General features: G+C 42.2%; 1 protein-coding gene across 1 annotated transcript; it reads right to left on the bottom strand.

Moving 5' to 3' along the window:
* Positions 1–4,242: 4,242 nt before the first annotated feature.
* Positions 4,243–24,535, bottom strand: HDDC2 (HD domain containing 2). The gene is made up of 6 exons (XM_082633989.1): positions 24,410–24,535; positions 23,046–23,167; positions 21,091–21,193; positions 14,552–14,620; positions 8,009–8,147; positions 4,243–4,542 (listed from the first exon to the last, which is right to left on the bottom strand). Exons 1-6 carry the CDS (start codon positions 24,479–24,481, stop codon positions 4,445–4,447), a joined length of 603 nt encoding a protein of 200 aa, XP_082490115.1. The 5' UTR covers positions 24,482–24,535; the 3' UTR covers positions 4,243–4,444.
* Positions 24,536–24,581: the final 46 nt, after the last annotated feature.

Below are 24,581 nucleotides of genomic sequence, written 5' to 3'. Positions count from 1 at the left end.
TTTAACTTATTATTAAATAGAAGTGGATATATGTAAATAGTGAAATAAGACCAACCTAAAAATTTCTATTGAAGTTAATGGAGCAGGACAATCCATACACCTAACTGAAAATCGAATTGTTTCAGGGCCATATAATCTCTGAGCCCTGAAATCTCAGGAGCAATAGGTGTGGGGCTATAAACTTGAACCAGAGTGGACAAAGGAGTCCTGCCAGTAGGAGCGTTGGCATTCTCCCTAATTTATCCTTCCAGCCTGCTGGTTGAAGCCAAACCTTGTCCAGCTGGCTTGTGACTGTGTTGCTCACCCACTGCTGCAGCGTGTCCTCGGTCTCTCTGTGACCAATCTGCAGTTGCCTGGTCACCTTTTGTAAACTCACTGCCACCTCCTTTTTGATTGCATTCAGCACGCTGTATTGTATTAGAAAATGCAGTTATGTTGCTATAAACATATTTTCATTCACCAACCCATTTCTGCACACAATAGTCTCAACCCTACAATCTGAAAACACAGTATTAGGTAGAAAAATAATCAAGAAAATTAGTGTTAATGCCTCAAAGCTCAAAATAAAATAAATTTTATCTGTTTATTTTATTTTATTTATTTATTTTAATTTTTTTTGGCTGTGCCAGGTCTTAGTTGCCGCATGCAGAATCTAGTTCCCTGACCAGGGATCGAACCCGGGTCCCCTGCATTGGCAGCACGGAGTCTTAACCACTAAACCACCAGGAAAGTCCCTAGCTGTTTATTTTAAACCATTCTTCAAAAATTCTAATTTCGTCAGTTTTGTAAAACCTATATTCACATCACCTCTATTAATTGAAAAGTTTGTTTTTAATTAAAATTATGCCCTCTGATCTGGGAGCGATATAATGGCCATGACATATCTTTTTTCCTTTTGTCATGAGATGTGTGAGTAGAATAATTAAATAAGTTGTTGTTGGTAGGTCTCATCTTCTCACTGCTTAATCACTCAGGAGCTGCTCGTGTCTCCCTGACTTTGCACAGGCAAGTGTGTCCCAACTTGACTGGCCGCTGAGTTGCCCTATTTTGTCCAGCTGGGCTTAGTTCACATGCAGTAGTTTAAAGTGTTCCACAAGTACTGAACGGTATTTGCACACAATGGACATAGCCTTTTGCTAACAAATCAAAACGACTTCAGGTCAGGCCAGCCAAGTATACGAAATGCCACATGTATGATACCAAAAGTGCATCTCAATAATTGAAAATTCCAATGTGAATTGTGATTACAAAATAAAATTTTTTTTAAGTAAGCCATTCTGTAATTTAACCATTCATTACTTGTTAAATCCTGTTGCTTTGATGGAAAATATTCAGAAATTTACACTGCAAATTTATCTTAAACTCATGTCTCGTAGACTATGACTATCGGTAGGTCATGTCAGCAAAGCAATCTGTATCTTTCCCTAAATTACACATTTTCTTATAAATCTGCTCTTGAACCATAGACAACAAAACAAACTGCCCTGATAAGCCATGACACTCACAGTGGTCAACGTGAAGAGAACTCTGGGAATCTAAGCGGCTCTTCTGCCACAGTGCATTGTTCCAAAATTACCCATCAGCTTGAAAGTTGTTGAACTTCACTGTAAAATGGTGCATAAGGTTGTGAACTTTAACCCCAAGCCTCTCCTCTCACTTTTTATTAAATTGGAGTGTGGATGGGTACAATAAAGGAAGGTGGTGATAAGGTTAGAAAGTGATTTAAATATATGTAAAGCAATTTCTTCAAACCTGGCGTTCAAATATAATTTCAAACTATATTTGGCAAAATCTTAGTTATTTTTGATAATCTTTATTTAAAAATGGTAAAATTCTTTATTCTACATTTCTACTTTGTTTCTACCATAAAGAGTATATATATCAAGGCAAACCACAAATAACATAATCCTAAATCTCCCATAGAAATCATCCCCAATCTCACTTTTGTCTATAAAGACTGGCAAGTTACTTAAATAAAAATGCTGGGTACAGAGGATGCTCTTCCCAAGGCACTTCGTTAGTAATTTATCCCAGAGCATATGTTACAAGACTAAGATGAACAGGTTGGCCATTCTGTTAGAATTAGTATTTGTTAAATATAAGGGCATTGAGAATTACAGAAGAGCTAGGGAAATGGTAGCCCACAGACAATGGGAAAACAAGGAATTGTTTTGGAGATAGAACCACCCCCACCTCCACCCGACCCGGATCAGCCCCAGGGACCAGGCAGGGAGAACTAGCCTGAGGTACCCCCTGCAGACCAACCCTTCCAGCTGCTCCTCTTTTTGAGTGCGGGGTAGTCTCTTCCTCATTACCAAGAGGTAACAAGGAATTCTGTTTTTGTTGAGTTCATGTTGGAGGAGGTCATCAGGAGGATGTGACCACCAGCTGACCAGAGAGCTGGGCCCAGGCAGTTGGAGGCTACTCACCCCCATCCCTGTGCGTGTAATGTGTGTTCCACCTACCATTCCCACACTAGGAGCTGTTTCAAGGATGCTGCCTTGAGACGGTAATGGTTGAGACCATCTGGACGGTACACATGACTGACTGAAGCCAGTTAAACCTTCTATATAAACTCAAGATTCTGACAGGCGAGTGCAGAGATCTTGTCTTGAGGCTGCCCCAGACAAGCTGCATACGTAAGTTGCCTTGCTTATGAACTGGCCACCTACTAAGCTGGAGTGGCTGCCTCTTCTGCAGTCTCTCCTTGCCCTCCGTGTAGGGGAGCCAGTCTGCGAACCAACAGTTCAACCCAAGAATAATTATTTACTCGGCAACATAGTTCTAGGGTTTGTTATTCAGAAGACCAGTTCCAGACAAGTAGCACAGGTATCTAAGAAGAAAAAAACATTAGATTGATAATGCTTAACTATTTGTAGACATTGGCTGGTGAATGCAATAGCTATCTTCTTTTACTGATCGTTTTGTTCTTATTAAAGGATATTTTATTTACAACACCATTACATTTTGTTTTTAAATTAATTAGCCCAATAAGGAAGGTTTAGGACTAAGTGTGAACCCTCATTTGGTAGGTAAATGGAAAACTGAGATAATGATTGTGACCAGTATTAAGTCTGACCCAGTAAAGACTTCGAGAGTCTCTGTGTGGATTTATGAAAATTACAGCAGGCAAACAACCCAAATCAAACTCTAGGGCCACAGAAAATCTTCTGGTTATAAATATTTGAACTTTATCAAGGGTTATTTTGTGTGCATGTTTTCATGCCAGGAGAAAAAACTCCAACACACTGATAGATATAGTTGTTTTCTTCTTAACCATATCTCCAATTAATAACCAGACTTTGCTGACTTTCAACTATTTACTGCTTTTTACATACTGTTGCTGTGATGCAACAGCATTTCAGTGCAGAGCAGCACTGCTCTTTTCAACGCAGATCAGCTCTATGTACACATTCGTGTTGCTGCTAAAGAGATCATGCACCTTGCTTCCGGCAGATTGGGTATCCATGGATACTGCAAAGAGTTTCCAAAGAAACGGTGCCTAGGATTCTCACCATGCCAGCCTTTTTAGGCCTTCTTCAAATGGAAACTGACATCTGAATTAAAGGGACAGGCATCATGCTCCCACCAAACTACTGAGCAGGTTTGCATGGATAGCCTTCCTTTCCTCACCGTTCAGTGGCTGTGCAACATGTAAAGGCAAGCGGGCAGATTACTTACCCTATGAAAGGGAAATGAGGGGAAGAAGTCGGGTCTGATGTGTTCTCTCCATAAGGTCCCGTGACCCAGTAATAACTCATATATTTCTCATCTGGTGATAAATATTCTTATCATCAAGGTCTGAAGAATATAAATCAACCAGGGAAAACAGGAAGAGAAATGCCATTTGAGGCCGCATGTCCAGATTTATATCCCCAAATGAGAGAAAGGATTGAGGGTGATGGGGGCAGAACCAGTTACCAGGTTTACAAGTCTATGATCAGGGACCTAAAGCAGATCATAGTGAATTAAAAATCTGGCTGCAGAATCTGAATAAAGCAACCTTTCATCTGATGGGAGAATGCATTATGACACTTTTGTCTTTCCTCGATCCTTATCACTAAGCCAGCTGAAGAATCTTCTTAAAAGCAATCATAATTAAATTTTCTATTGTTCAACGAATCTGGCCTTCAGGGAGGTAGGTTATTAACTCAGAATAAGATGACTTAAAATCAGTAATAAATATTCCAAAGTTTAAGGCTTTAAAAATTTATTTATTCAGTTCATAAAAAGCCCCCCCCCCCTCCAAGTCTTCATCCATGGCATTTTCAGGACCACACCCTGTTCTGTAGCTTCTTTTACTGTCCAAATTGTATCACGTTTCTTGCTGGAGTCCAGGCAATTGAAAATAAACAGACTCACATCTGGGGAATCAACAGACCAACAGGGGCAAAACACAATACCATGAAACAGAAGAATAAAATGTTTGTTACAGGAGTGCATCTCACGAGTGTGGCTCACTGGCGGCGGCAGCTATGTTAGCGTTTCTTTCTGCCTCAAGTTCAGAAACAAGCTGGGCTATCTCAGGGTGACTGAACTTTCCTGCAGTGCAAGAAGATAGGGAAAAAGATAATGACAAGTGAATACATCAGTTTCTCCAGTTGGATCCTAGGGCTTGTCAGGAGCTCGATTTTGTGATCTGACCCATACTTCACTCCAACGCAGAGTAAGATTCTAGGTCCTGGAGAGAGGCCAAAGGCAACTACTCGGAGCTTACGCTACATCACCCCAGATGCTATCAAGCGTAAGGGTGAGAATCAGGCAAAGAACTACAGCTCAGGCAGAGCTGGGGAAAACCTCACCAGGCAGCCTCCGAATACCCCTACCAGGAACTCCAGGGCAACTCAGGGAGGATGGCGGCCAGAGAACTGAGAACAATCGCTGTCCATTCTGAATCTGCAATTAGTTGTGGGGAACAATGCACCTGCATATAAAAAGCCTGATAGGAAGACCAGGGGGTCTGGGCTGTCCCAGGATGCAAACAAGAGTGCAAACATCTACAATGAAACCAGCTAGTCTGTGCTGTCTTCCTGGCTCCTTGGCACCCTCTGGGCTTCTGCCCTGGGCAGCAACCACGTTCCGAGCTATCTTAGGTGGGTGGTGGCTAGCACGTGGTGGGGGTGGGGGGGTGTTAAACCCACCGTCTCTTCTTCCCTGTCTTCTCTTGCCACTGCCTTTTGTTGCTTGCTCTTCATGCCACAGTTAACTCTAGTCCATTGATTCGCTATGCTCAATCTCTTCTCTGAATGTCCCCTTCACTTTCTTGCCCTGACACCTACTCGTCCTGAAGATACAGCTTTCTCTGCAGCCCCTCCAGCCGTGGCTGTCTTCTGTCTCATGCAGCTCCTACCACCAGGCCAGGGCTTGTCCTCCACGCTCCTCGCTGCTTCCAGGCCACCCTCTGCCCCACCGTGTAAAAGTCATGCTGTCAGACTTACCATCATTCCACCAAAGCTGCTTTTACCGAGGACACCGATCAGCTCCATGTTGCTAAATCTGACGGCTACTCCTGCCTCTTGAAACACTTTCTTCCCTTGGCTTCTGGGACCCCTGATTTTCTTCCTCCAAACCTATTCTTCCCCCATCTTTCCTGTCTAGTGGAAAGTCCAAAATCCTCAGACTCCTCTTATAAACACCCCGTACACAAATCCTATCGACTCCATACTCAATATATATCCAGAATCTGACTTCTTACTTTTTTCTACCATTACTACCCTGGTCCAAACCAGGGCAAGAAATGGTAAGAAATCATTTCTTACATCATTTACACTGTTTAAGTTTACTAATTATTTTCCTAGAAATAGTGCACCAGAGTGCAAAGTGCAGTGAATCTTAATCTCAGCTCAGCTGTGGGCACATCACCCTCTTTCCAGGCTCAAGTTTCTTCCTCAATAAAACATGGAGTTTAAACCAGATGACCTTCCAGCTCCCATAGTTTTTGATTGTACTAGTATTCTCATGTTTCATTTTCTATTTTTCATTGTGAATGTACCAAAATAGAAGATAATAGTATTAAAATGCAAAGAACAACATAAACATGACATATTTTTATTACCTTATTGGGGAAATATGCTATCTAGTAACCCAATCATTGGTCAAACGTTTTTTTGGTAAAGAGTCAGATAGTAAATATTTTAGGTTTTGTGAACTATTTGGTCTTTGCTGCCAACTACTCAGCTCTGCTGCTGTATCATGAAAGCAGTATAGACAACAGAGAAAGAAAGAGCATGGCTGTTTCAGTAAAGCTTTATTGATAGAAACAAGCAGCAGCCAGTTTGGCCCACGGGCTAGAGTTGGCTGACCCCTGGTTTACAACATTATTCCATTGAACCAAAGTCAAACATTTTGAGCATCACCTATATCAAGGACAGATAAGACAAAGCTGGTTGGTCTCAGCCCTCAAACAGCTTACGATAGGGTGGGGTGGGCAAGTGAGGTTTTGGAAAGAAACCCAACGAGGAACATCATTACGGAGAATGCAAGTCAGACTGTGACAATGCTAAGGCAAGCTGCAGACCAAGGGCAGATTGAGCAAAAAGAAGGGAACGCTCAGCTGTGACAGGGAAGATCAGGAGAGGAAACCAGACAGCTGAGTGGCCTTAGCCTGCAGAGCTGTTCAGATGACTTAAAAATTGTCAAGATTTTATTTTTAAGGAAGAGGAAAGCCACAAACATTTAAAAAACAAAGAGGTGATGATACCTATATCTACAAAGGAGGAAAGCACTGAGACAGGCAGGATGAACTCATGAGCCTAGCAGATTAAATTAGGTGGTTATAACAACAGTCCAATACAGAAATAATGAGGGCCTTGTCTAAGGCAGAGGTAGTGGGGCTGGAAAAGAGAGAAGGAAAATCAAATCAACTTCATTACAAAGCAAATTATATTTTGGAGCGTATTTTGGAGCTGGGACTTTCCTCTACTTGATGAGGTCACAAAAGGGTCCAGAGAGGTCCCCCCAAAATCATCGCTAACAGTATTCTCAGGGGAGATGGAGGCTGAGCTGAGCCTGAAGAACTCCCAGGGAAGAGATGGAGTTCTACTCCAGGCAGCAACATGAACACCAGCGGTCAGTGCACCTGGTGCCTCACTCTAGAAGCTGAATCAAAATGAAGCTAGCGGGCTTCCCTGGTGGCGCAGTGGTTGGGAGTCCGCCTGCCGATGCAGGAGACGCGGGTTCGTGCCCCGGTCCGGGAAGATCCCACATGCCGCGGAGCGGCTGGGCCCGTGAGCCATGGCTGCTGAGCCTGCGTGTCCGGAGCCTGTGCTCCGCAACGGGAGAGGCCACAACAGTGAGAGGCCCGCGTACCGCAAAAAAAAAAAAAAAAAATGAAGATAGCTAAGGCTTATTGCCAGCCATTATTCTAAGCACTTCACATATATCCTCAAATAACCCTATAAAGTAGATTTTGTAATTATCCTCAAGTTAAAAATAAGGAAACGAAGGCCCAGAGCTAGGTTAAGTATTAATTTACTGGAAGTTACATAAATTGTATGTGGCAGAAGCAGGATTCAAACCCATGCAGTTTGACTTTAGGCCTGTGCTCTGAAGAGCTAAAATGACGACGGTGACTTCAGCTGTTTGGAGTTTTCTCTTTTTAAGTCTCTATTTCTACCTCCACCTTAACATGACCTGACATCTATAAAGCACTTACATATTATAATGCATTTGACATATATTATCTCTCTTGAATCTCAAAACCAGCCTATGTCTTAAGCAGGGTATTATGATTTCCATTTTTCAGAGAGGTCAGGAGACTGCCTGGAAGCACACAGCTAGTATGTGTGATGTGAACCTGGCGCTCAGCCTCCAGGGCGGCAATGCTCTTGTGCACTAGGTCACCTCATACCATAAATCCCACCATTTGCTTCTTAGATGCTCCATACGAAAGTGTCAGAGGAGGGTAACAACAGTGGATATATAATATAATGTTATGACTAACATTATATACACTAAGAGTAAATTAAGCCAAACTAAAGTGATGCTTATTGAAAACAGCATTGCGTACCTGCTGTGGAATCGTAGAAGTCCTGCAGTCTCCCAGGTTTGTTCTCAAGGTCTTCATATTCAGATGCCTGAAGAATCATTTCACATTGGTCCAGCTGCTTCACAAATTTAGCTTCTGCACTAGATTGGGTCTCATATTCCTAAGTAAAGGGACAATTAAAGCCACATGATTAGGGCTGCATGATAGGTTATTCCAGGAAAATTCTCATTCTGGTACCTGAAATCAGAGTCACAGCTAAAAGCACATTCTGCACTGGCCACATTTCTCCACTGCATACAAACCCATCACAGAGACTAGTCACCTGCAATTCCACAGCTTAACAGCGGCACTGTATGTGGGAAGGCGGTGCTCACAGCTCCATCTATTCCACCCGATGCCTGAGAGGCCTCATGTGTTCACATGGACACTTCCAAGCATTTTCCTTCCTGTTTAGTAACTTATCTTCAAGATCATTATTCTTTAATCCACCTGAGTAGAGCAGGTCTTTTCAACTTCAAGCTAATATTTCATCTTACGCTTCTCAAATTATTTCCCTCTCCATTTAATGTCGCGTTTCCTTTTGAAGTGAATTTCTAGCTTTCTCATTTACTTTCGGTTACCACTCTACAATGGAAATCTCTGTCCTTGCTTTCCAAACAGGGAGGAGTTAATCAAGTCCCTACGGGTTATGACTCTTGAGGATACAGCCAGGGTCTGAGAACTCTTCATGCCACGGGTATGTGCATGTGTTGGTGGCAGGGAGGCGGTGAAGGTAGGGGACGGGGAGTGGTTTTTTTACCTTTCCTCTTCCCTTTGTTCCCTCCCTCCTCAGTGCAGACCAGAAATGAGAGGCAGTCTGCTTCTTAGTGCATGACACATGTCACAAAACCACCAGTCCCAATTAATACTATATAGAACCATTCTTCTATTAAGACCAAAGTATTCCCAACTGATTTCCCTGCCAAGTTCTCATTTGTAATTCCACCCTGTGTTTAGATAATGAACCTGTCGTGCTTTCTCAGCAGGGTGATGTGATGTGAATCACTGAAGATTTCTTGGTTTTTATTAGATGCAGCTCTGATTGGGGTTTTCAGAACAACAGAAGGATGAGGGTTTCAAGCAGGAAAGAGATACAAGTTCCAGGTTCTCAACATGGAGGACCGAAGGAAAGAGAAAGAGAGGAAAGGAGAGGAAGATCAATGGTTACCTCCCTCTCCCTTGGGGAAAGATTGGCCCTACATGAAGTACTGACATATATAAAGTTTGTTTTTTATGTGTTCCCCTTTCCCACCTCCTAGTGACTCTCCCTCTGGGACCCAGGACCCTCATGTTGCTGTATATGAAACTACCCACCAAAATACTGCACTTGTACTTCAAAGGATAGAACAGAGAGAGACTTTTTTAAGGGGTACTTGTTAACCCAACAGTATCTTCAGCTGTATGTTGGGAAACAATCCAAGGGCAGGTGAGTGTGCCAGGCATTCAGCATATGGCAGGGAGCACCTCTTGCTTTGCCTTGGGATTCAAAGGGTTATTGCTTTAAAGCAAAATGCAGGTGGTAGGGCGGATATCTTTCTGTGATACTTCGAGGAAAAAAATGAAAATGTTTTCTCCCTTGACTTACTAAAATTTGACTTCATACTTCTATGGTAAAAGATAAATTATAATCAAGGATATTTAATTGCTTTAACTAGATGTGACCCTCTGGGCTGATAGCTATTTACAGTTGTGAATAGCAGTGATTAACATTTCAGAAATCAATCAACTGCCATTTTCTATGTAACCAGTACTAAGTTCCCTGGGTACAGAATGACCCTATTTTCTTAAATCAAAATCAGAACATATGGACTGGAGACAGAAAAATAGAGTGTACTGCGTGTCAGGCAATGTTCTAACTGCTTTACATGTATTCATTTGATTGCCATGCAACCCTATAAAATAGAGTGTACTGCGTGTCAGGCAATGTTCTAACTGCTTTACATGTATTCATTTGATTGCCATGCAACCCTATAAAATAGAGTGTACTGCGTGTCAGGCAATGTTCTAACTGCTTTACATGTATTCATCTGATTGCCATGCAACCCTATCAAATAGAGTGTACTGCGTGTCAGGCAATGTTCTAACTGCTTTACATGTATTCATTTGATTGCCATGCAACCCTATGAAATAGAGTGTACTGCGTGTCAGGCAATGTTCTAACTGCTTTACATGTATTCATTTGATTGCCATGCAACCCTATAAAATAGAGTGTACTGCGTGTCGGGCAATGTTCTAACTGCTTTACATGTATTCATTTGATTGCCATGCAACCCTATGAAATAGAGTGTACTGCGTGTCGGGCAATGTTCTAACTGCTTTACATGTATTCATTTGATTGCCATGCAACCCTATGAAATAGAGTGTACTGCGTGTCAGGCAATGTTCTAACTGCTTTCCATGTATTCATTTGATTGCCATGCAACCCTATAAAATAGAGTGTACTGCGTGTCAGGCAATGTTCTAACTGCTTTACATGTATTCATTTGATTGCCATGCAACCCTATAAAATAGAGTGTACTGCGTGTCAGGCAATGTTCTAACTGCTTTACATGTATTCATTTGATTGCCATGCAACCCTATAAAATAGAGTGTACTGCGTGTCAGGCAATGTTCTAACTGCTTTACATGTATTCATTTGATTGCCATGCAACCCTATGAAATAGAGTGTACTGCGTGTCAGGCAATGTTCTAACTGCTTTACATGTATTCATTTGATTGCCATGCAACCCTTTAAAATAGAGTGTACTGCGTGTCGGGCAATGTTCTAACTGCTTTACATATATTCATTTGATTGCCATGCAACCCTATGAAATAGAGTGTACTGCGTGTCGGGCAATGTTCTAACTGCTTTACATGTATTCATTTGATTGCCATGCAACCCTATGAAATAGAGTGTACTGCGTGTCGGGCAATGTTCTAACTGCTTTACATGTATTCATTTGATTGCCATGCAACCCTATGAAATAGAGTGTACTGCGTGTCGGGCAATGTTCTAACTGCTTTACATGCATTCATTTGATTGCCATGCAACCCTATGAAATAGAGTGTACTGCGTGTCAGGCAATGTTCTAACTGCTTTACATGTATTCATTTGATTGCCATGCAACCCTATGAAATAGAGTGTACTGCGTGTCGGGCAATGTTCTAACTGCTTTCCATGTATTCATTTGATTGCCATGCAACCCTATGAAATAGAGTGTACTGCGTGTCGGGCAATGTTCTAACTGCTTTACATGCATTCATTTGATTGCCATGCAACCCTATGAAATAGAGTGTACTGCGTGTCGGGCAATGTTCTAACTGCTTTACATGTATTCATTTGATTGCCATGCAACCCTATGAAATAGAGTGTACTGCGTGTCGGGCAATGTTCTAACTGCTTTACATGTATTCATTTGATTGCCATGCAACCCTATAAAATAGAGTGTACTGCATGTCAGGCAATGTTCTAACTGCTTTACATGTATTCATTTGATTGCCATGCAACCCTATAAAATAGAGTGTACTGCGTGTCAGGCAATGTTCTAACTGCTTTACATGTATTCATTTGATTGCCATGCAACCCTATAAAATAGAGTGTACTGCGTGTCAGGCAATGTTCTAACTGCTTTACATGTATTCATTTGATTGCCATGCAACCCTATAAAATAGAGTGTACTGCGTGTCAGGCAATGTTCTAACTGCTTTACATGCATTCATTTGATTGCCATGCAACCCTATGAAATAGAGTGTACTGCTTGTCAGGCAATGTTCTAACTGCTTTACATGCATTCATTTGATTGCCATGCAACCCTATGAAATAGAGTGTACTGCGTGTCAGGCAATGTTCTAACTGCTTTACATGTATTCATTTGATTGCCATGCAACCCTATCAAATAGAGTGTACTGCGTGTCAGGCAATGTTCTAACTGCTTTACATGCATTCATTTGATTGCCATGCAACCCTATGAAATAGAGTGTACTGCGTGTCAGGCAATGTTCTAACTGCTTTACATGCATTCATTTGATTGCCATGCAACCCTATGAAATAGAGTGTACTGCGTGTCAGGCAATGTTCTAACTGCTTTACATGCATTCATTTGATTGCCATGCAACCCTATGAAATAGAGTGTACTGCGTGTCGGGCAATGTTCTAACTGCTTTCCATGTATTCATTTGATTGCCATGCAACCCTATGAAATAGAGTGTACTGCGTGTCGGGCAATGTTCTAACTGCTTTCCATGTATTCATTTGATTGCCATGCAACCCTATGAAATAGAGTGTACTGCGTGTCAGGCAATGTTCTAACTGCTTTACATGTATTCATTTGAGCCATGCAACCCTATAAAATAGGTATACTACTATTAGTACCATTTTATAGATGAGGAAATTGAGACACAGAGGGGTTCAGTAAGTTGCCCAAGATCACACAGCTAGTACACAGAGGAGCCAGTATTTTGAACCTTGGAAATCTGGTATTGAAGCCAATATACATGAATCTAAAACATGCGTAAGTTAATATGAGAGTCTGTTCTCTGTTGAATAGTGTTCCCACAAAATCATGTCTACCTGTAACGTACGAATGTAACCTTATTTGGAAATAGGGTCTTTGCAGATGTAATCAAATTAAGATAAAGTCATAATGGATGAGGACGGACGTTAATCCAATGACCGACATCCTTACGAGAGGGAAATCTGGGCACAGATACAGACACAGGAAGAACATCACTTGACTAAGGAGGCAGGGACTCGAACAACATATTCAGAAGGCAAGGATGTCAAAGCCGGAAGATGCATTCAGCAGAAGCTAGGGAGAGGCAAGGAAGGATCCTCCTCCAGAGCCTTCAGGGAGCATGGCCCTGCCAACACCTTGATTTGGACTTCTGGCCTCCGAAACTGTGAGACAATACATTGTTGTTTTAAGCCATCCGAGTTCATGGTAATTTGTTACAGCAGCCCCTGGAAACCAAGGGTCTCTTACAATTAATAGTAACTGACACAGTATCATGAATACAAAAGAACTATAAATGCTTGTTCAATTAATTAACATACAGCATAATGACATAAAGAAAATGCTGAGTTAGGAGGCAGGCTTGTGGCCTTGCTTTGTCACCAGCTAGCTAAGAGACCTTGGGCAAGGCAAAGCTTTAGTCTCCAGTCTTCTTATCCATAAAATAAGGGAGTTGGAAACAGGCTTTCTTTCAGCTTATAACCGTACAAAACTCTAACAGATACAGTAAAGAGCCAAAGAGAGAGAATATAGAGATAATTTAAAAAATAATGAAGAATATAATAAAGTAGCCACTGCACAGTATCAGGGAAAGAGGAAGAAAGAGAGAGAGAATTAGTTTTCTAAGGCTGCTGTAAAAAGTACCATAAACCGGGTGGCTTAAGCAACAGAAATTTATTATCTCCCAGTTCTGGAGGCTGGGAATTGGAAATCAAGGTATTTGCAGGGTTGGTTCCTTCTGAGGGCTGTGAGGGAAGGAACTGCTTCAGGCCTCTGTCCTTGGCTTACAGATGGCCTTCGTCATGCTCACATGGTATTCTTCCAATATGTGTGTCTCTACATCCAGACTCCCCTTTTTATAAGGACACCAGTCATATTGGAAAAGCACCCCACCCAAATGACCTCACTTTAACTTGATTACCTCTGTAAGAATCCTAGTTCTAAATAAGGTCTTATTTGGAGGTACATATGAGTTTTAGGGGGTGAAAGAAAAGGTGGAAGGTCAGGTTCAGAAGACAGGAGGAGGGAGCAGGGCTTTGAAGGAAATGTGAAAAGTGAGAGTGAGAGGTGGGGCTACCCAAGCATAAGGGGTGGGGCTAGAGGCTCAAGCAAGGGAGGGTCAGTGGGGCTGAAGGGAAGTGAGAAACTGCAGTAGGCAGGGGTCTGTTTGTCATTTTCCCTTCACAGCTGGAAAACAGCACCAGGAGGGGGAGCAGTGGCAGCACAAGAGTCTGCTGGGCTCCTTCCGCCCCCTCCCTCCGGCCCACCCGCCTTGGCAGTCCTCCCTCTCCGCAGCACCAGGGAGGGGCTGAGCACCCCCAGAGCCCACGTTCTGCGCTGGGCTCCATGGCAGCCCCTGGCCTTGACCTCACTCAGCCCTAACACCCCTTAATGGTTTCAGAGATGGGCCACTGACTCAGGGAGGGGAAGGAGCCCAAGGTCACTGAGCCAGGAAGTGGTGAGTGAGGTGGGAACCCAGTTCTGAACTACCCCAAAGCCTACATTCCTTTCAAGGACCAGAGACGGGGGTTGGGGGGGGGTGAGGTTGACAGGGTGGAGGATGAGAACCATGCATCAGGAAATCCAGGGGCTGTGAGTCAGTATCCGCACCAGGCTTTACGGTGACAAGGGAAATTGGAAGAAAAATTACTATTAGTCCTGAGAAGTTCCTGCAGCAGCTAGGAGGTGAGAAACTGACACGACTGAAAAAGCAACAAGTTGGAGACAGCTTATTGAGATAGTCTAAGTCAAATAAAACACTGATGAGCCACATAAATTCAGTTACAATAAAAAGCGACCCATCAGATATACTTACTTCCCAAAGTTCATAGAGCTCTTTTCTGAGATCCTCTGGGAGGAGCTGGGTTAGCTGCTTCATGGCTTCCTGAAATATCAAATCGTTACTTTAATCATATTCACATTTATTTAACAACTCATCTACAAATGCCAAATAATGGACTCAAACTCTTACAAATAACTCCCAAAGGGGCAGCAGAATATTGGACAATATTTAGGCTTACAAGGAGGGCAGTTGTGTACATTAAATAAATGTATTTGTTCATATGTATTTATTCACGAGCACTTATTTTGTGGCCTACAGCACACCAGACACAAATAAGGACAATGAGGAGGGTGTGAAATGATTACGGAAATATCAGAAGCGAGGCCAAGGAGTTTACATCTTTTTTTTTTTTAACATCTTTATTGGAGTACAATTGCTTTACAATGTTGTATTAGTTTCTGCCGTATAACAAAGTGAATCAGCTATACATATACATATATCCCCATATCCCCTCCCTCTTGCATCTCCCTCCCACCCTCCCTATCCCACCCCTCTAGGTACTCACAAAGCACCGAGCTGATCTCCCTGTGCTTTGCGGCTGCTTCCCACTAGCTATCTATTTTACATTTGCTAGTGTATATATGTCCATGCCACTCTCTCACTTTGTCCCAGCTTACCCTTACCCTTCCCCCTCCCCGTGTCCTCAAGTCCATTTTCTACACCTGCATCTTTATTCCTGTCCTGCTCCTAAGTTCGTCAGAACCATTTTTTGTTTTTTAGATTCCATGTCTATGTGTTAGTATATGGTATTTGTTTTTCTCTTTCTGACTTACTTTACTCTGTATAACAGACTCTAGGTCCATCCACCTGACTACAAATAACTCAAATTCGTTTCATTTTATGGCTGAGTAATATTCCATTGTATATATGCGCCACATAGTCCTTAACCATTCATCTGTCGATGGACATTTAGGTTGCTTCCATGTCCGGGCTATTGTAAATAGAGCTGCAATGAACACTGTGGTACATGACTCTTTTTGAATTATCGTTTTCTTAGGATATATGCCCAGTAGTGGGATTGCTAGGTCATATGGTAGTTCTATTTTTAGTTTTTTAAGGAACCTCCATACTGTTCTCCATAGTGGCTGTATCAATTTACATTCCCACCAACAGTGCAGGAGGGTTCCCTTTTCTCCACACCCTCTCCAGCATTTATTGTTTCTAGATTTTTTGATGATGGCCATTCTGACTGGTGTGAGATGATATCTCATGGTAGTTTTGATTTGCATTTCTCTAATGATTAGTGATGTTGAGCATCCTTTCATGTGTTTGTTGGCAATCTGTATATCTTCTTTGGAGAAATGTCTATTTAGGTCTTCTGCCCATTTTTGGATTGGGTTGTTTGTTTTTTTTGATATTGAGCTGCATGAGCTGCTTGTATATTTTGGAGATTAATCCTCTGTCAGTTGCTTCATGCAAACATTTTTTCCCATTCTGAGGGCTGTCTTTTTGTCTTGTTTATGGTTTCCTTTGCTGTGCAAAAGCTTTTAAGTTTCATTAGGTCCCATTTGCTTATTTTTGTTTTTATTTCCCTTTTTTCTAGGAGGTGGGTCAAAAAGGATCTTGCTGTGATTTATTTCATAGAGTGTTCTGCCTATGTTTTCCTCTAAGAGTTTTATGGATTTTACATCTTGTGGATGAATTGCAAGATGCCCACATGAATTTCAACCATAAGTATACTAGAGTTCAAAACAAACCTGAGTGTGGGGAGAATAGGAAAGTATCAGTGAATTACAAATCTCAAAGAAATTTCCTGTATACCATTATGTTCATTTTTTATTGTTAAAATGTTTTTATTGCAGAATGTAAAGCACTACACAAATGGGCAGATATTGTTATTAACATAAAGGAAATTACAAGCAGCATTTCGTAGGCTCACAGACTCACAGACTGAAAAGAGACGTTAAAGGGTAATGAGCCAAACCATCCAGCAGTATCACTGGCCACTTCTTATCCTCCCTCCACAAACATGTCCAGTGGTGGGAACCTAGCACCTCAAGAGGTTACCCAAATGGGCTTTAGGCAGCATTGGTAGAAAGTACTTTCTTACATCAAGCTGAAAATTGTCCCTGTAGTCCTTCCACTATGCCTAGCCCCAGCTCTTCTGCCTTCCTCCCTCATAAAAACACAATGCCAAACAGGTGGGCAGTGGCCCAGCTGGGCCAGAATCTCTGCGACCAGTGATTGGTCCAAGGGATGGCCATGTAACTCAAACCAGCCACTCAGGGACCATCTGCATGAGATGTCCAGCAGAGGCTGGGAGACAGAAGCCCCGAGTAGAGCCTGGAGGGCCAAAACCCACAGAAAAGCAGAGATGAGAGAGTGAGAGCATGGAGGGTGTTCAGTATGTATTTCTAGTCTCCAAGTCCCAGGAGCCCCTCTCGTTCCCATCTCTTGCTTCATTTCTATGTTGCTCCAAAATTCTAAAATATCACATTTTGGGGGCATGAGGTCTGCAATCTACTCTCAAATGACTTCCAATTCCTTCACTATCCTCATCCTATGCCTCTTAATCTGGTCCAGTTCTTCTAACTAGAGCTTAGGCTCTTTGAAAAGAATATGGTTGTAAGAACCACTTTTGGCAAAGTGGGTATATAAAAGTGGCATAGGTCTCACATAAAATCAAATGGTGAGATGGGAAAAAGCAATAAAAATAAAAATTAAAAAAATATGAATATCTGTATATATAATTATTTATTACCGGGAGAAAAAAATGTTATAGAATACAACCACTTCCAGAGCAAACCATATTGGCCAGTGTCAACGGTCTGCTCTTGTAACTAACATCACCATCTTGAATCGTTTGTACCATTACAGCAGCCTTAGTGGTATGAAATTTAGGGTATTTTGCACCTGCATTCTCCCTTGTTTCTTTTTCATAAATCTCAGCAAAATACTTGAGAAAATACTTTGCACTTTCAAAAATTAATAGTGTCTTCATAAATAGATCGCTTTTCTCTACACCATTCTAGAAACATAAGTTTGCCCATTGCTTTTGTTTGAAAAGAATGAACTGAATAACATATAGGTACAGAGACATATCAAAATCTAAACTTTTAGAATATAAACGTAAAAGTCCTGCTGTGACAAGGGATTACTTTATTTCCTTCAGAGCGATGCACCCAGCACTGAATACAGTGATTGATATGTGGTCTGACCTCGAAACACAATGGAACCAAAGCTTCCATCACGCCAAATGCTCTATTTCTGTAAATGCAGCCCAAGGCTGAGTTGGCTTTATGGAAATCACATATGATTACTGACTTATTAATAAGCTTCCTGGTGACTAAAATCACCATGTCTTTAAAAAACTAAACATAGCAAACAAATATGTTTTTGCTCTCTTCCTGAAATTAAGCAATGATTTTCTGGACCTAAACTCATTGATATCATTTGTTATTATACAATCAGAATTGCATTTTGAGACCTCTTAGTTGTTATTCCTTGTTTGGCCTCATATGCCACAGAATCATGCCTACCTTGTCAAATGAGCCACTGAAATCGACTTCATTAAAGTCCAAGACAAATGGCTGAAGATGTCAGACTTCCCCTGCCTGATGGTGAGCCCTGCCACTCCCACTTCTAAACTGAGTTTTGTCTTGTTCACACAGATTTAGAGTGATAATTTCCCTAGCTTCTTCCTGTTAGCAAAGCATGTCAAGAATCTGCCTACAGTTCTGAGCTGAGTGAAGCTTTCAGCAAATGTCTGTCAGTTCTGTGACAAGCACCCAGAAAGCAGTATTCATCACTCACACATCACTGGTGAGGCTGAAGAGTGCAACAGTTAATGACAAACTGTAGATTCAGATGGGGTTTGAAACCCTGCTTGCCATTTACTAGCCGTGGAACCCTGTGCAAGTTACTTCTTTGTCCTTCAGGTTTCTCATCTGTAAAATGGGGTTAATAGTGATACCTACCTGAAAGGATTGCTGTGAGGATTAAATAGTTAATATATATATAAAGTGCTCATTATCTGGCACAGGAAAAGCACTCGGTAAAATGTTCACTGTAGTTTTCACTTTCTCCATCTTGCCATGTTTACTCCCATGATAAAGTTTGGTTCTTCCCCTTTTAACCTCTAGTTCTTCAGAAACTTTAACTCTCAGGTACATATATAACTCTGCCTTCTGTTTTAATAAGTTTTCCCTTTGCAAAGGAATATAACCTGCTCTTGCTATATTCCAGAGTCAAGCTTCAGCCCACTACTTCTTAATGATCCCTACCAGGCATCATTTACCAGCTAGGGTTATAATATAAAGTTTATTTTATCCTGCTTAGGAGGGGAGTCAGACTACAAGTATTACTTTTGGCCCCCCTGAATTTTCTCTTCTACACCTCATTCTCCCTTTCATCTTAATACCTACTCTCCTCCAAGACAATCAGCCTTCCAATTTTATCAAGTATTTTTCCTCCCATTCCTACTTTGGTTTAAAGCCTTTCTGATGCCGTTGGCTAGCCTCTGGGCAAATGATACTTCCTGGTTTTCAGTATGTGCATTCCACCTCAAGGAGCCAAGAAACCCTCATTTAATTATCTTAAGTTATGGCTCAGACATCCAAATCTTATTCATAAACACCATCTGCATAAAGAACTGTTCACCTCCCAGATCTTTTTCTCTGTCCCAAATCCTAACTAGCAGAGGAAGAGGCAATGCAGTATGAGCACTCCCCAAGCCTTTGGTTTCCTGTCCAAGAACTTGGGGTTCTTTAAGATGTTTCCCATGTCCCTTCTGATGATGATATTTATTCTCCTGTAAATCAGATGGAGTGGGCAGCAGCCAGGAGGTTTAATGAGGCTGGGCAGGGTTTTCATCATTGCCTGCATACGGCGTCCAGGAAGCAGCAGCACTCTGAGCGTCAGGTCCCCTCTATGCCCCCCTCTGGGGGGTGTCACTAGCCAGGACTCAGCTTCTGTCAGGACAGAGGTAGGTTTTCTCTGTCTCCAGTGGTTGGAGATCCTTCCTACTGAATGTTTTTTCTTCAGAAGGTTCTGACTCGCTGCTCTGTGGAGTGAACCTCACATTCCCTGTGTGCCTTACGGGAACACTCTCTTCTTCCTTTGCGTCACTCTAAGGTCTCTGATCACCCTCTGGTACTTCAGTATGTGATTTCTCCTCCACAAGGTATACATTGACCCTTGAATAAAACTATCGTACATCCTGAAACGTGCTATATAACTGAGGAGTCTTTTCCTCCTCCTTTTTCTTTATGTCATATGTCAATACCCAACATCCTCTGGTTTGGGGCTAACTCCTCTCCGCAACTCAGTATCTTGAGCTAATTGGTTTCTTTTTGTGTTAATCCTGCCAATCAACCTAGGAATTCTTTATTCAGGACAGTCTACTCCAACAGAGAAACATTTCCTTAGCTCCTCCCTTTTTACACTGTCATGATGCTTATGCGTTCTGGACCTGTATTTACACTAAGAACACATTCCTTACACTATTCCCCTTACTACCATAATTTAGGGTGTGTTGGAACTCCTAAACTGAGATTCCTTGTAGATCTTCTTGCCTCCAGAGAGGCAAAAATGCTGTTGGCTACTGAGCTCTAGCCTCCGCCAGCTCCGAGAACAGCTATTTAAGCCCACCTTCCCTGTTAAACCACCTTGATGAAGGATCTGTTGACTTAGACATTTAGGATCAACCTCTCTGGCCTACAATAAAAGCAGCTTGCAATAATCCCTGAATTGGGAACCAGCCATTCAGCATTTAAAAAAAAAAACCTTCCTGGATTTTCCAGTCTCAGTTTCAAATATGTCTTCCTCTTTGTGCCTGGACTCTGGTTTAGAGTCCAAATCAGCAGACAATGTTTTATTGATGTTATTCATTTTTTACTAATACAAAATCTTTTTCTTTATTTTTAACCACTAAATCAAAGGACTAATTTAAAACTTACTAAATACTAATTATAATAATGATTATTCTTGGGCTTTACAGAACTTCTCTCCAAAGAGCTTAAACTAGCATGGAGAATTCCTTCAAGTTCCAGCTATTTCCATTGTTCTAATGAAAGACGTACTATCTGTACTCTGTGTTCAGGTCCCCTCTATGCCCCTCCATGAGAACTGAAACCAACAAAATGTCCTGTCTCTGTGTTAAACAAGGCTTAGAATAAGCAAAACCAATTCACTGCTTATTCCAAGGAATCCTTACTTCTGGAATGTAAGATTGTAAACCACCCAAAATAGAGTAAGCACTAACAGCTTGCCCTTCAAGACGCTTGTTAAGACCTTGGCTCACCAGCCCTACCACCCCAAAGTTATTATGTCCTAAACTCTATGCAATCCCATCTTGTAAGATAGTAGCTCCTCTTGTAAGATGCATCCAAACATCCTCCAGCCCAGGCCCTAAAACTCTATAAATACCCTCCCTTGACCCTCCTTTCTGAGACACTACTAAAACTCTGTCAAGGAGGTACTCTCCCTTACTGCAATAGGTCTAATAAACTTAGCTTTGTTTCCGCAGTGGGTTTTTCTGGTGGTCTTTTGTGGAGTCAACAGTCAACACTGACCTCTTCTCGCCTATGTTTTTCTTCTTTGGGGATGTTATCTGCTGGTGCTATGTCCCCAACGATGCATTCTGCCATATCATGAACCAGGGCTAGGCGTATACATCTGACCAGGCAAGAAATGGTGAATAATTACACAGAATTATATTCACTACAGATTCCTTCTCTATACTACTTTGAAGTTACATAATATAGTTTTCTTTCTCCAGCCTCACAGAATATTTTAGTTTAATGCAGTATTTTCTAAAGTAATTATATTCTGCCAGGCTGCAACAGTTCTGAATCAAAACTGCTAGTTAATATTCAGCACAATACATGAGAATACAGGGAAATTGTCAGCATGAATTAAAAAAAAAATAGCTGGTTTCTTAAATGTCACTTTAAAAGGTTGATAACTTTAGATTAAAAAACCAGGAGGTGATCTAGTTAGAGCATTTACTTACTGATACAAAATTCAAAAACTATCATTTCCCCAATGTACTAGTCAGATGTCAAAATGAGGCCCTTTCTAGAGAAATGGGTAGAGTTGGACAGATCTGAGTTTGCATCCAGCAATCAACATCTATTAGCTGTGTGACCTTTGCCAAGTTACTTAATTTCTTTAAATGCTGAGTTTTGCAGCCTTCATTTTTATCATCCGTAAAAAGGGGTAATAATACTTCATAACTTTGGTATGAAAATTAAATTTGACCATTTATGTTTCTGAAACATGTTGATTATTCAACAAATGATTATAATTATTAGTGATAATGATTAGTGATTAGGATAACCATCATCAAAATAATAAAGGCAGCTCATGAGATAAATGCCCCAGAGGGCCATTCTGTTTTATGTTCCCACCATCACCAAGGCAGAAGGCCACACAGCCTCCTCACAGGTGCCCCTGCCTGCAGTTGCTCTCTCATCTAGTTCAAATCTCAGACTGTTCTTACGTGCCTCTCCATTTGACACCGTGCTCATCTTGTACTATCTGCCAAAAATCTCCTAAATTCTACACCATCTACAGAGTAACAGGGCTCCTGCGACTCCCTAATGGACCTTTGTTTCAATCAATTTGATTTACTTCTCAATTCCAAAATATACCTTTACTTTCCTACCATCAGAGATTTGGTTTCTCTGCCCTGCTCTTTATGTGCTGTCTTGTACTTCTCCACCTAATCAACACCTTAGAGGTCAACTCCGATTCTGCTTCCTCCATTAAGACCGCCCAAGAACAGGTGATCTCTCCGGTTAAATTTTCTAACTTAATTTATTTTGTGCTCTGTATGGAAGCTACTCTGGGCCTGTGTCATTCATCTGGGTTTTATTTACTATCTTATACTGTATTGCTAGGAAAGTTTGTCCTGTGCTCAAAAAGCATTTTATTTTTTATTTTATTTACTTATTTTGGCTGAGCCAGGTCTTAGTTGCGGCATTCATGACGGATCTAGTTCCCCACCCAGGGATCAAACTCAGGGCCCTTGCATTGGGCGTGGAGTCTTACCCACTGGACCACCAGGGAAGTCCCTCAAAAAAGCATTTTAAACACTTGTTGGTTGACTGAAGGGAGAGAGGATATCTTTCTCAGCTCTTTCCTGCACATACAATTTCAAAAAGTCACTTCATAAATACGTGCTACTATTCAGAAAAGGGGTGAAATAAAGGTACACAGTGTATGGATACAACTTTAGACAAAAGACACTTTACCTTCAAGGCCCTGGAAATCCTCACATCACACTTAAGTTTCCTTGAGACCAAGGCAGGCTCTTTCACTTGCCAGGAGAAAACCCAGAGTACAGTTTACAACAACCGAAGCAATCAGCATATAGTGCTCCTTCCCACATCCTGAATCTGTATGGTTTGCCTCAAGTAATTTTTCTTGACATATACACTAAGCTACAAGAATTTGACACAGGCCTCAGTCATGAAGAGTCATGCATACCCACAGACCCTAACTGGCACCAAAGTTCACAGCTTACCGGTCTTTGTTAAGATGTTCATCTTTGGTCACCAGAGCCATAACTGCCATCCTATACATGTGATCTGATACGCTCTCTGGCTTCTGGACATTTCTGTATACCCAGCCAGTACGTGGGACTCTCTGATAAAAATGAACAGAAAACAATTGATAAAAATAAGTCTTTTAACTATCTACGGTGCTATTCAAGAGAAGTCCAGGGAATAGGGCACAGAAGCTGGGTCATGGTTTCAGTACATATTAAAAAACACTTAACTAACCTAAATGATCAACTTCTGGAATCAAATAAACCAGTGAGGGCAGAGAATGAGAAAGAGAGAGGGAGGGAGGAATAATTCACAAGTATACAATACATAAGTCCAAAAGTCAAGTTACTCCGTGTTACTGATGTACTGATGTACAGATCATATACAAGTCCTTAAAACATAAGAACAAAACTGTAAAGTATCTTATCTTTCCTAACTATAAAAGTTGGTAAGTTTTACTTCAAACAACTCATTAGACACAAGTAGAAAACACTGTGGTGAAAGCGTCGTGAACAAGAGACAGACTTCCAAATTCTGAAGCAGAAAGGATAAGGCATCTCTAACTAATTCATGCTACCCACCAGTCATGACTCTTCCTTTTACTCATATCATGATGTGATCCTGTGAGACTCGGGAGTTTACATTTCTAAAGAATTTTATGAACTGTAGAAACAATGGCATGAAACAGATAATCTGCTTTGAACTTGGAGAAATTCTGCAAAATCATTAACTGGGTGTGGCCAGGGGTGGACCGGCAGGAGGAGGACCCCTGGGATGTAACTCCAGTGTGTGCTACATAAAATCCTCCGTTAAAAAAAAAAAGAAAAAGTCTTGTTATTTCTATAAGTAATTGTGAGACAGATTTTAAGCACTCCACTTAAACCCTGCAGGACCAATGGGTTCTGATCTTCCCACTTGGCCGGTTGTGGGGTCGTGAGCCCCAAAAGTACTCGGGGCAGACGCGGGCAGAGGGACTAGCACATCACCGCGCCGGATCCCCTCCAGAAACCTCTCGAAAGGCCGCCTGGGCCGGCCCCATCGGAGCGCCAGGCCGACACAGAGAACAGCGCGGCTCGGACTCCTCCCGGCCTGGGGTCAGCTCTAGCAACCCGGCCACACAGTCTCCGCCACTTGCTTCCTCCGCCCACGGTCCGGACGCACGACCGCATCCATCCGGAGGGGTTTCCTCTGTCGACCCCACGAGGCCGGGAGAACGGAGGAAGGGGGCTGGCCTCGGGCCAGGTTGGGGGCAGGAGCCTCGTCGCCCCGCGGCCAGCCCCGGCCTCTCTCCGCGCAGCCGCGACCCGGGCCCAGGGCGGCCCTCCCAGCGCCCGCTCACCTTGAGCTGCCCCACCAGCCGCAGGAACTGCATCAGGTCCCGGGCCCCGCGGCCCGAGATGGGCGCAGCCATGCGGCCACCGATCCCGACAGGTCTGAGCCAGCAGCGCGTCCGCCGCTCGAAGCTCCTCCCCCCGAAGCCCCTCCCACTGGAGCTCCTCCCATTCTTCCTC

The sequence above is a fragment of the Mesoplodon mirus genome, assembly GCF_964341445.2.
Source record: "Mesoplodon mirus genome assembly, chromosome: 10".
In the NCBI taxonomy this organism is placed as follows: Eukaryota; Metazoa; Chordata; class Mammalia; order Artiodactyla; family Ziphiidae; genus Mesoplodon; species Mesoplodon mirus.
The sequence above is the reverse complement of the archived record's forward strand: the minus strand, read 5'-3'. Positions and strand labels throughout refer to the sequence as shown.